This window comes from Geotrypetes seraphini, chromosome 1 (assembly GCF_902459505.1).
Source record: "Geotrypetes seraphini chromosome 1, aGeoSer1.1, whole genome shotgun sequence".
Taxonomy (NCBI): Eukaryota; Metazoa; Chordata; class Amphibia; order Gymnophiona; family Dermophiidae; genus Geotrypetes; species Geotrypetes seraphini.
Window position 1 is genome coordinate 120,034,462 of NC_047084.1, and position 13,364 is coordinate 120,047,825.

The 13,364-nt window shown below is 45.6% G+C and overlaps 1 protein-coding gene across 1 annotated transcript in view; it reads left to right on the plus strand.

The window, feature by feature from the left end:
• The window catches only part of NPR2 (natriuretic peptide receptor 2), a 241,568-nt gene that overhangs the window by 138,223 nt on the left and 89,981 nt on the right, over positions 1 to 13,364 (plus strand). The window contains exon 3 of the mRNA XM_033936992.1: positions 4,224 to 4,337. Within this exon, the coding sequence (XP_033792883.1) occupies positions 4,224 to 4,337 (114 nt within the window). The remainder of the gene's footprint in view (positions 1 to 4,223; positions 4,338 to 13,364) is intronic.

Genomic DNA, 13,364 nt, shown 5'->3' on the forward strand with positions numbered 1-13,364 from the left:
ACATCCAATTGGGCAGGAAAATCAAATTGAATCAAAAAATCGTTTCAATAGGCTGAATCAATTTGAATCGAAATTTTTTTTCCTGAATCGGGCAACACTAGTGGCTACTGCCTGAAGGATGCTGGGCTGTATAAAGAGAGGCATAACCAGTACAAGAAAGAAGGTGTTGATGCCCCTGTACAGGTTGTTGGTGAGGCCCCTCTTGGAGTATTGTGTTGTGGAGTGTTGGAGACCATATCTGGCAAAGGACATAAGAAGACTTGAAGTGGTCCAGAGGAGGGCGCCGAAAATGGTATGAGGAGAGACTGGAAGCCCTGAATATGTATACCCTAGAGGAAAGGAGGAGCAGGGGAGATATGATTCGGATGTTCAAGTATTTGAAAGGAATTAACGTAGAACAAAATATTTTCCAGAAAAAGGAAAATGGTAAAACCAGAGGACATAATTTGAGGCTGAGGGATGGTAGACTCAAGAGCAATGTAAGGTAATTCTTCTTTATGGAGAGGATGGTGGATGCCTGAAATGTGCTCCCGAGAGAGGTGGTGGAGAGGAAAACAGTGATGGAGTTCAAAAAAGCATGGGATGAACACATAGGATCTAGAATCTAAAAATAATAGTAAATATTGAAGAACTAAGGCCAGAACTAGATAGACTTGCATGGTCTGTGTCCGTATATGGCCGTTTGGGGGAGGATGGGCTGGGGAGGACTTCAATGGCTGGGATGGTGTAGATGGGCTGGAGTGAGCTTTGACAGAGACTTCAGTAATTGGAAGCTAAGAACAGTAGAAACATAGAAACATAGAAAGATGACGGCAGATAAGGGCTATAGCCCATCAAGTCTGCCCACACTATTGACCCTCCCTATTAAGTCTAATGAACCCCTTAAGTATAATTGTAATTATACTGCCACTCTACTGACCCGCTCTTTCAAGTCTGTACCCTAGAGACCCTATCGCTTGGCATGACCCTCGTAGGGATCCCACATAGGTATCCCATTTATTCTTGAAGTCTGAGATGCTGTGTGCCTCGATCACCTGCACTGGAAGCTTGTTCCAATGCTCAATCACTCTCTCCGTGAAGAAGTACTTCCTGGCGTCACCACGAAACTTCCCTCCCCTGAGTTTGAGCGAATGACCTCTTGTGGTCGAGGGTCCCTTCAGAAGAAAGATATCATCTTCCACCTCGACCCGTCCTGTGATGTACTTAAATGTCTCAATCATGTCTCCCCTCTCCCTAAGCTCTTCGAGAGTATAGAGCTGCAATTTGCTCAGTCTTTCTTCGTACAGGAGATCCTTTAGCCCCGAGACCATCCTGGTGGCCATCCGCTGAACCGATTCAATTTTGAGCACATCTTTACGGTAATGTGGCCTCCAAAATTGCACACAGTATTCCAGATGAGGTCTCACCTTGGTTCTGTACAATGGCATCATGACTTCAGGCTTCCTGTTGACGAAGCTTCTCTTGATACAACCTATCATCTGCTGTGCTTTAGATGAAGCCTTCTCCACTTGAGTGGTTGCTTTCATGTCAGCACTGATGATTCTTCCTAAGTCTCGTTCTGCCGTAGTCCTGGTTAAAGTTTCTCCATTCAGGGTGTAAGTTCTGCAAGGATTTCCGTTACCGAGATGCATGACCTTACATTTCTTGGCGTTAAAGCCCAGCTGCCAGATCGAGGACCAACTTTCTAAAGTACGCAGGTCTTGCTCCATAGCATCCTGTAGATTATAGCCGTTTACTATATTGCATAGTTTGGCGTCATCAGCGAATAAGGTTACCTTGCTGGGCAGAGCTTTAAATCCTTGCCCAGAAATAGCTAAGAAGAAAAAAAAATCTTTTAAATTGAATCAGGTTGGGCAGACTGGATGGACCATTCGGGTCTTTATCTGCCGTCATCTACTATGTTACTATGTAAGCCTGGAAATGGGTGTTTTTAGGGGCAGTGCCGGGCTTTGGCATCACTAGGCGATGCTAGCCATGATTCATGCTTTCGTACTATCTAAGTTAGATTATGGCAATTTAGTATATGCAGGTATAGGAACATAAGTCCTAAAGCACCTACAAACAGTGCAAAATGCTGCAATTCGGCTGTTAGGCCATGCATATATTTATGATCATGTGACACCACTGCATCTGAAATTCCATTGGTTGCCAATGGAATTTAGGATCCAATTTAAGAGCATTATTTGAGTTACAACCATTATATCTTTCTAACAAGGCGATCTCGAAGGCCCATCTTGCCTCAAGTAGAGATTGTGCATTCTTTTATCTAGTTCCACGGTTGCCTATAGAATTGAGAAAGGAAGAATCGTATGTAAATTTTAAAAGACATTTCTTTCAACTGGCTTTTTGAAATTGAAGAACTGCGATGGAGGAAATTCTGGGCGGTTTGGGCCTGAAGTGCCCTCTTGAATTTCTGACACTGGAGCGTTTGGAGGGGTGGGGGAGGGGTGGGGGGGTTGGTGCTTGGGTTCATTTGTCTTCGCGCAGACACCACGCAGTAGACTCTTTCATTGTGTGTTTTGGTTTTTGTTCCCAGATTACTGTATCTTTTATCTTGTATTTCTATTACACAATAAAACTTAAAAAAAAAAAATTGAAGAACTGAGTTGGGAACAGCAGTCTGTATTTATTCATTAAATAATTTTATTATTGATAAATTGATTGTTATAGAAGATTATGTATATAAAAAGAATCTTTTTCTTTTCTTTTTTTCCTTTCCTTTTCTATTTGAATGGAGTTGTTTTCAAAATTGTTTGGAATTATATATTGTAAACCGCTTTAATCCTTTTTTGGCTGTATACATGGTATATAAAGTTTTTAATAAACATAAACATTCAGGAAGGACCCTAGGACCTGTAAAACTCTGGCGTACATTTCCAGTGCCTAGGGTCCTTGGGAGCCGTTCCTGGTGGTGATTGGCACATGACAGGTGCCCGTTTTGTTTTCACCTGCCATGGCGGGCATCACTTACAGAATCTGGGCCACAATGTTTATTTCCTCAGTCCAATGATAACATTCATCCACTCTGTCTCTTGATCACATCCACCCTGCACCCCCCCCCCTTACCAATGCTCCCCCCTAAGGATTGGCCGGGTGCATGCAAATGTTTTCTCACGTGAGCGACAGGTTTTAAAAACCAACAATTTTCCAGTTTTGCAAGTATTTTTGTGAGTGACCATGTAAAATCTGTGAGTGGTACTCCTCAAATGAACAAACGATTGCTCATGTGCTCTGCTTAGAGGGAACGTAGCCCCCCACCCCATCTTTCCAGTGATCTAAGTTAGATTAGGGACTAGTAAAGCACCTACAAACAGTGCACAATGCTGTGATTTGGCTGTTAGGCCATGCATATATTTGTGATCATGTGACACTCATCCTGTCTCTCTCTTGATCGTGCTCACCCCATCTCTTGGGATCAGACTCGTCTCATTCCAATGATTGTCCAAGTTTCAAGTATATTGAGGCTTGATATACCGCTTTAATTACCAAAGCGGATTACATTATACAAATTTAAAATTTAAGTACAAACGGGGAAATGAAAATACAAATTACAAGATGCTACTGACGAGACATGCTACAAAAGGGAAGGGGTGGGATTACATGACTTAAAAAATAAAAAGAAAGAGGAATGGCAAGAACGAAAGGCCTTTGTCTTAGTCTCATATACATTTAACCTAGGTATAAATCCTGTAGGCATCTTTAAAGAGAAAGGTTTTGAAGTTATTGGAGTTAGTTTCCTGTCTCAGGGCTAAAGGGAGGACGTTCCATAATGTGGGTGCAACTATCGTGTCGTATCGTAGAACAATTGTCCAACAGAAGGGACTGTTAGAAGATGTTGTTGTGAGGAACGAAGTGATCGTGAAATTTCATACGGGATCAAAAGCCTGTCAATAAACAAAGGCGTATGATTAGATTGAACTTTGAATGCAAGAAGAAGAATTTTAAATGTAAGTCTATGGGTGGTAGGTAATCACACCAACAATCATACTAGTTCTGTCTCTCCAGTGATCTCATTCGCCCGGTCTCTTTACTGATGTTGTTTGTTTTCTCACTGCCATGATTCTACCTGCCCTGGATCTCGCAATCAGGCTCCTCTCCTTGTCCCATTGCTCCCTTGTAATCATTTGCTCATCCTGTCCCATGATCAGCTTCTCCTAACTCTTCCATAGTGACATTTCTCCTTCTCTCCCATGATCATTCTTACTCTGTTTTCTTATGCGCAGACAGTGCTGGTGATAACATACCATGAACCGGAGGATCCTGAATACTTCCAGTTCCAGACGAAACTAATCGAGAGAGCCAAAGATGAGTTTGGAGTGGAGCTGAACAATTCCCTGGTAGGAAATCCTTGATTGTCTCTTTCTTTTCTCATATAATAGGATCACAATGTCTATATGTCCATCACTGGTTCCTGATGTCACAGAATCACCACATGTGTGTCTCTCTCTGGCATGAAACAATTATCATGTGTGGCCGCTGGATTTGTTTATCAGACAAATGAAGGAACCTGAACACTAAAAGGCTCATAATCAAAACTTTGAAATGTCCAAAAACCAGCCTAAGTCGATACTTGGATGTCCAAGTGCCGATAATCAAAACCAGCTTTCTGGACATTCATCAGCACTTCTAAGCTGCTGTGCGTCCAGAGCTCAAAGGGGCATGTTGGGAGGTGTGTTATGGCTTAAACCTGGACATACTGCAGCGATAATCAAAACTTTCCTAGAGGGAACTTAGACATCGGCAGTTAGATCTTTTAGTGGCATCTAAGTGCCTCAAAACTGCACAAACTGACCAGATGACCACTGGAGGGATTAAGGCATGATCCCCCCCTTACTCCTCCAGTGGACACCGATCTCCTTCCACCACCCAGAGATGGGGGAAAAACAGCAGATTGAGGGCTTGACTGAGGCAGAGGAAGCCCCATCAGTTGAGCCCGTTTTGGGGATTCCTGTTGGATCAGCTGATGGGGATTCCCTGTGCCAGGATCAGCTGTACTGGCAGGGAGATTCCTCTCTCCTTCCCTCCCTTACAGGCACCGATCCCCCAGCCCCCTCCACAGAGAGCCCCTGCACTACACCCCTCCCCCCCCAACATCCCTCGACATCCCCCCAGCACTGGAAACACTACCACACACACACATCACCCTACACTCCCAACAGCACTGGCAACATCCTACCCCCCATCACCCAACATTCCCGTACCTTGCGCTGCAAAATTGGCAGGAGGGAAACCCACTCCCTCCTTCCTACAGAGCCAAGTGCTGAGAATGAGAGGCTTTTCCCCTCCCAATGCATTTTAGGATGCATTGGGAGGAGCCTAAGGCCCTGATTGGCAGGGGCAAGTGGAGGCATGCGGTGCGTTGGGGAAGAGCAGGGGGGCGCATAGCATGGCAATGTTGGGTGCCAACCTCCCTAGCTATGCCATTTCCCCACCCCTCTACCTTAATTGCCTGATGGTTTAGAGGCCTACTGAAAACCAAAACTGCCACTGAAACTAACCATTTTCAGTAGAAACCAAAACTGTAGCCGCAACGTATTGCCTGGTTGTCATCATAACAGAAAACGAAAACTAAAGTTTGATTGTATGAATGTAAGGCTCACAGGGGATTGGCACAGCTTGCAGTTGACAGCCTTCGACTAAACCCACAAGAGATTATTACCCTCCAGTCCCGGGAAATACAAGCGCAGGCTGACAAATGGGAGACCATTTTAACAAATACTTCTCAACAAGTCAATGAAACTTTGTGAGAGCATGTAAAAAAGAAGAATGATTAGTGGCTAACTGTTTAAGGGATCAGTTGTTATGGGAGAGATTGAGATGGGAGATTGTGATGGGAGAGATTGTGCAGATCCGCTACCTAGGTAGTTCAAGAACAGGTATGTTTCTAGGTATTTCCTAAATTCACCATAGGTATTTGCGTGTATAATTAGTTTTTCCAGGTCTTTGCCCCATAATGCTGCTTGATACGAGAGAAGATGTTGATAGTTTCTAGCCACCGACCCTCAAGCCTTGCATTGAAGAACACTGGTGTAGAAGGACCGAGGTTGAGATGGACACTAGAGAGCTGCACAGGAACGGGGACGACGGGAATCCCGCGGGACATGCGGGCATTCCGCGGGTTCCCCCTTCGGGTCACGGGGATCCCGTGGGGACACCCCCTAGGGTCGCAGAGTTCCTGCGGGGCTGGATGTACTCAGTCGCGCGGCTCCTCTTCTCCCTACCTGCTCTGCTTGCAGCACAGAGCCGAACGTAAGTCTTCCCGACGTCAGCACTGACGTCGGAGGGGAGGGAGGGCTTAAACAAAGCCCTCCCTCCCTCTGATGTCAGCGCTGACGTCGGGAAGACTTCCGTTCGGCTCTCTGTGCTGCAGGCAGGGCAGGTAAGGAGAAGGAGAGTAGCCTCGCGGCTTGAGTGGCGTAGCAAGGGAGGGGGGCGGTCCGCCCCGGGTGCAGCACAGCCGAACAGGTCCCCTTACTTTTGTGGCGCTTCCCCGACCGACCGACCGACCGACCGACAACAGCCCCAGTCCGACAAACCTCCCTGCCCTGTAGCCGCGAATCTAAATTACCTTCTTACAGCAGCTGTAAGAAGGTAATTTAGATTCACGGTTAAGGGCAGGGAGGTTTGTCGGACCGGGCCTGTTCTGTTGTCGGGCTGGCGGGGAAGCGCCATGAAGGTAAGGGGGCAGGGAGAGAGAAAGGGAGGAAAGGTGGAGTGGAGAGGAAAAGACGCTTAAGGGAAATGGGTAAAACTGAGGGGGGAGAAGGATGCTGAAAGCACTGGGGAAGACAAAGGGGTGGAGAAGGACGCTGAAAGGACATGGGGAAGACAGAGGGGGGAGAAGGACACTGAAAGCACATGTGGAAGACAGAGGGGAGAGAAGGACGCTGACAGGACATGGGGAAGATGGGGGGAGAAGAACGCTGAAAGGAAATGGGGAAGAGAGAGTGGGGAGAAGACGCTGGCATAGAAGAAGACAAAGATGCCAGACTATGGTGGGAGCGGAGGGAAGAAGCTGGGTGCCGGACCAATTTGGATGGTGGGAGAAAGGGAGAGGCACAGTAACAGAGCAAATGGAAGACGCAGAGGGAAGAGAGACAGTGGATGGAAGGAATTGAATGAGAACATGAGGAAAGCAGAAACCAGGCAACAAAGGTAGGAAAATAATTCTATTTCTTTTTTTTTTTTTGCTTCAGGATAGAGTAGTATATTAGTTGTGTTGATAAAAATTTATAAACATTAGAGGCTCTGGTAGAAAGCCGTTTACAAAGTATGTATTCTTCCCAATTAATATTTCCAAATTAATAAAGTCTTTTTGCTTATTTGCAAATGGGTTTCTACCAGAGCCTTTAATTCAGTAGCATAATTAAATGAAATAACTATTTCTGAAGTTTATAGGGACGGGCGGGGACAGAGGGGATTCCTCGCGGGGACGGGTGGGGACAGAGGGATTCCTCAAGGGGACAGGTGGGGACGGGTAGGATACCTCACGGGGACGGGTGGGACTTTGGTGGGGATGGATGGGATTTCTGTCCCCGCGCAACTCTCTAATGGACACTAAAGAATGGCACAGGATGGTTTCCAGCCACTGACCCTCAAGCCTTGCATTGAAAAATGCTGGTGTAGAAGGATCGAGGTTGAGATAGACACTAAAGAATGACACGGTATGGTTTCCAGCCACTGACCCTCAAGCCTTGCATTGAAGAATGCTGGTGTAGAAGGACAGAGGTTGAGATTGACACTAAAGAGTGACATCGAGGGTGGTGGATCGATGGAATGGTCTTCCGATACAGGTGATTGAGGCCAGCAGTGTGCCTGATTTTAAAGCTAAATGGGATCGAAAGGTGGGATCTCTTCGCAAAGGGAGGTAGGGGAGGGTCATTGGTGTGGGCAGACTTGATGGGCCTTGGCCCTTATCTGCCATCACTTTCTATCTTTCTATGTTTCCAGCCACTGACCCTCAAGCCTTGCATTGAAGTATGCTGCTGTAGAAGGATCGAGGTTGAGATAGACACTAAAGAGTGACACGGGATGGTTTCCAGCCACTGACCCTCAAGCCTTGTATTGAAGAATGCTGGTGTAGATGGACCAAGGTTGGGATAGACACTAAAGAATGACACGGTATGGTTTCCAGCCACTGACCCTCAAGGCTTGCATTGAAGAATGCTCGTGTAGAAGGATCGAGGTTGAGATAGACACTAAAGAATGACACTGGTTGGTTTCCAGCCACTGACCCTCAAGCCTTGCATTGAGGAATGCTGGTGTAGATGGACCGAGATTGAGATGGACACTAAAGAATGTCACGGGATGATTTCCAGCCATTGACCCTCAAGCCTTGCATTGAAGAATGCTGGTGTAGAAGGATCGAGGTTGAGATGGACACTAAAGAATAATAATAATAATAATAACAGTTTATATACCGCAGGACCGAGAAGTTCTATGTGGTTTACAATGATTAGAAAGATGCTACAAATTGAGTGGAATTTACATAGTTGGAGATTAGTGGCTAACAGTTTAAGGGATCAGTTGTTATGGGAGAGATTGAGATGGGAGATTGTGATGGGAGAGATTGTGCAGATCTGCTACCTAGGTACTTCAAGAACAGGTATGTTTTAAGTGTGTCCTAAAATCACCATAGTTATTTGCCTGTATAATTAGTTTTTCCAGGTCTTTGCCCCATAATGCTGCTTGATATGAGAGAAAATGTTGATGGTTTCTAGCCACTGACCCTCAAGCCTTGCATTGAAAAATGCTGGTGTAGAAGGACCGAGGTTGAGATGGACACTAAAGAATGACACAGGATGGTTTCCAGCCACTGACCCTCAAGCCTTGCATTGAAAAATGCTGGTGTAGAAGGACCGAGGTTGAGATTGATACTAAAGAGTGACACGAGACAGTTTCCAGCCACTGACCGTCAAACCTTGCATTGAAGAATGCTGGTATAGAAGGATCGAGGTTGAGATAGACACTAAAGAATGACACTGGTTGGTTTCCAGCCACTGACCCTCAAGCCTTGCATTGAAGAATGCTGGGCTCTACCTTTCAGGTTGGAGAAGAGCCTGACCCTGATCTGGGCTCATGGAAACCCGTTCACAACTAAGGTTCACCCTTAGGTCCAGCGTTCCTCCTTAGGCTGACAATGCCTCCTTCATGTGGCATGACACTACTTCTGAGATGGTTGTCTGGATCAGCCACCTCAAGTTCCCAGCCACTGGAGGACCAGGCTGGGCACTTCCCTTCTACTTCCCCATGGGCTAAGAAAAAAAACTCTCAAGGTAAGCTTCAGCATCAGTTCAAAATTTCCATCAAAGAAGGAGCTCTGCACTCGCATCTGTTCTTGATGCCATCTTGGATTTTTAGTCTTTCCTCATAGAGAAGTCGTTCCATCCCCTTTAATTGGTTGCCCTTCTCTGTATTTTTTCTAATTCCATTATTTCTCTTATGAGATGCAGTGACCTAAATTGCTCAAAATATTCTAAGCACCGTCGCAACATAAAGTGATTACAAAGGCATCATAATTCCGACAAAATGTTGTAAATCCGTGTGCAGATCGGATCCTAATTAATTGATGTGAACCGCCTAGAACTCACTGGGTATGGAGGTATACAAGAACATAATAATAATAATAATATTCTCAGGTTTATCATCCATTCCTTTTCTAATAACTCCTATTATTTTATTTGCTCTCTTAGCTGCTGCTGCTGCATATGGAGACAAAAACCTTTCCTAGGTGATGCAGGCTATCTGCGTGCCTCATGATTAAATCGCCAACTACAACTCTTTAAATACCCCTCAAAGCACGGCTAACATGGCTATTAAGAAGTGAAAAATAAATGTCAAAAACAAAACCCTGCCTAAATCAGGTCCATCCCTCCAAACCAGGCAAGAAGGAGACTGATCAGGTGGGTGACCAAGAGACCAATGGCCATAGACGCCAACATTTCAGAATGACTGGAGATGCTAAACACAACTAAAATGATCTGTCTCTGGACACAGTGAAGGATCTTGTTTGACACTGGCACTCACAGAGCTGCCTGGATCCTCTGAAAACCAGACTGGCTGGGTGGGTCCTAAGAACTGGGAAATTCAGCAAAAATCCAAACTTTCCCATCTTAGTTGGCAGTGGCATATCAAGGGGGGGGGGGTGTCCACCCCAGGTGCAGCCCTTAAGGAGGTGCTCCGACGACGACTCCGAAGGCCAGCATTTCTTTCCGGCAGCAGTGTTCAAAATTCACTGCTCTTGCCAGTATTGGGCCTTACTCTCTGTTGGGTCCTGCCTACATCCTGTTTCTGTGAAGGCAGAACCCAGCAGAGAGAAAGGCTCAATGCTGGAGAAGAAAGAGCTGCCAGAGCATGGGGGGGGGTGGTAGTTGGGAGTAGAGACAGAAAGAGAAAAATGGAAGGGACAGAGAAAGAGGGCGGACACTGGATGGAATGGAGAATGAAGAGAAGATGAGGAAAGCAGAAACCAGAGAGGACAAAAGGTAGAAAAAAGAATTTTTTTCTGCTTTAGAATAAAGTAGTATTGTAGCTGTATTGATAAACATAAACAGGAAATAGAAATAAGGTACCATTTTATTGGACTAATTTTAAAATAACTTTTAGAGACCAAAATCCCCTTCCTCAGGTGGTGGTGTACCAAGGGGAGGGCGGGGGTTGGTCCACCTTGGGTGCAGCTCCTAGGAGATGTTACTCCGATCCCTTTTTATATTGGAGGGTGTTAAAAAGTGAACGACCCTGTGTGTCACATACCCTAGGGACGCCACTGCTGGTTGGAACCCTTTTGACACCCAGCCCTCATCCAAAGGGAAAATCTCGACCCCAAGACCCGCCTCCAGGTCCGCTCAGATCCACCCATTGCTGCCCCATTATGCCCAGCCCCGCCCCCTGCTGCCTGCTGTCGTCGAGCAGGAGGCATCTGTGCATGTGCGGATGGCCTCCTGCCCGATGGCAATTTGTTGGAAGCTTTTCAAAACCCGGACAAAGTCCTGGGAAATCTGTATGTCTGATAACTCTACTGGTACAGCAGGGATCTCAAAGTCCCTCCTTGAGGGCCGCAATCCAGTCGGGTTTTCAGGATTTCCCCAATGAATATGCATTGAAAGCAGTGCATGCACATAGATCTCATGCATATTCATTGGGGAAATCCTGAGAACCCGACTGGATTGCGGCCCTCAAGGAGGGACTTTGAGACCCCTGTGGTACAGCCACCATCATCCAGTTCCCTGAGCAGCAGGCTGCCAGCTGTCTCCGTTTACAATCAGCCTTTAGCTGTCACCAGCTGTCTCCTTATAAATTGTTTTTAGCTCTTCTTCCTCCTTGACAGGAGAATCACCAGCTGTCTCTTTTTTTTCCTGCTGTACTATTTACATGTAACCCTTTCTTGCTTGTTGAGCATCAGGGCAGATTATTATAAGTATATTTTGTAGGGACTCAGGGCCGAGACCAGTTTACACTGGGGGGGCCAAATGGCATGACACTTAGCATTTGCTTTGCATCCAATAAGTTAGTCCAGGCCAGATTTTACATTCTCAAATCTCAACCAAGGGTTTACTTAACTCAGATTTCTTCAGGCAAAAACATGTAATACACAGGAGGAGGTAATAGTGGAGCATTTGTTCAATGACTTACAGTTTGTTTGTGGAGGCTTTTAATTGAGTAGGTTGGGCTACAAATTATGCGCATTTTAGATGAGTTTCTTTTGGTTATTTCTATGTTATATGATAATTATGTTTGTATTTTATAAACCGCTTAGGTTAAGTGGGTTAGATATCTTTCAAATAAATCAATTTCCCAGGAACACTCTGGGCCACAGGAGACTCCTGGTGAAAGTCTTTGTTCAGCGTTTCTCTCTCTGGACCCCTTCATCAGAGGAGAGCTACTCTGTGAGTCTCTTAGGGACCTTTTCCTAAAAGTATGTGCATTAAATGCTGCACATCGTATTTTCCATCTGTGGGCCAGGTGGCATTTGATGTAGAGCAGGGGTGCCCAAATGGTCAATTGTGATCGACCAGTAGATCGCAAAGGCAACGCGAGTCGATCACATTGCCTTTGCAATCTTGTTCTTCCTGCCTCCCCGAGCCAAGCCAGGCACGTACAAGCGCTGGACCCACAAGCCTTCACCTCTGACGTCAATTCTGACGTCAGAGAGGAAGTTCTAAGCCAGCCAATCGCTGCCTGGCTGACCTGGAACTTCTTCTCTGATGTCAGAATTGATGTTGGAGGTGAAGGCTTGTGGGCCCGGCGCTTGTATGTGCCAGGCCTGGCTCGGGGAAGCAGGGAGAAATTGGCGTGGTGGCTTGGGGAAGGCAGAGAGAGAGAAAGAATCGGAGATATGGAGAAATCGGTGCAATGACTTGGGGGAGAAAGAAATAAAGAGGGGGCAGGGGGAGAGAGAAAGAAAGACAGGCAGGCAGGGGGAGAAAGATAGAAAGGCAGAAATAAAGAGGGGGGCAGGGGGAGAGAGAAAGAAAGGCAGAAAGAAAGAAATATTGGCTTTACAGAAAAAGTAAGTGCAACCAGAGACTCATGAAATCACCAGACAAAAAGGTAGGAAAAATGATTTTATTTTCAATTTAGTGATCAAAATGTGGCTGGTTTGAGAATTTATATCTGCTGTCTATATTTTGCACTGTGGCCCCCTTTTACTAAACCGCAATAGTGGTTTTTAGCGCAGGGAGCCTATGAGCGTCGGGAGCTGCGAGGGGAATTCAACATAGCTCCCTGTGCTAAAAAACGCTATCATAGTTTAATAAAAGGGGAGGGAGTATTTGTCTATTTTTGTATAGTTATTACTGAGGTGACATTGCATATTTTAAAGTCATCTGCTTTGACTTCTGAAAACCCCCCCGAATATAAATGATAATTAACATTTTCTCTGTGTACAGTGTGCTTTGTGGTTTTTAGAATATTATTGTTGGTAGATCATTTTGACTTGGTCATTTTAAAAGTAGCTCACAAGCCAAAAAAGTGTGGGCACCCCTGGTGTAGAGAATGACACGGGGTCAAATTTTTCTCCGCCCCCGTGGGAACCCATTTTCCTGTCCTTACTCAATTCCTGCAAACTCTGTCCTCATCTGCACAAGCGTCAAACGCTTAAAAAATCCTAAGTGTTCAAGGCTTGTGCGGTTAAGGCAGAGCTTACAGGAAAGGGACAGCGACAGCAACATAACTTATGGGGAAGGGATGGGGACAAATTTGCAAATTCAGTGCACCCTAATGTCTGTTAGCATGCTAAGTTTTCGTACAAGGGCCCCTTAGTATCTTTAGTTAGCAGATGGCTCTGAAAAACGTCAAGATCAATCTGGCTGATATTCTCTACTGCTACTAGACATACACAGCACTATACATCAAAACACATAAGA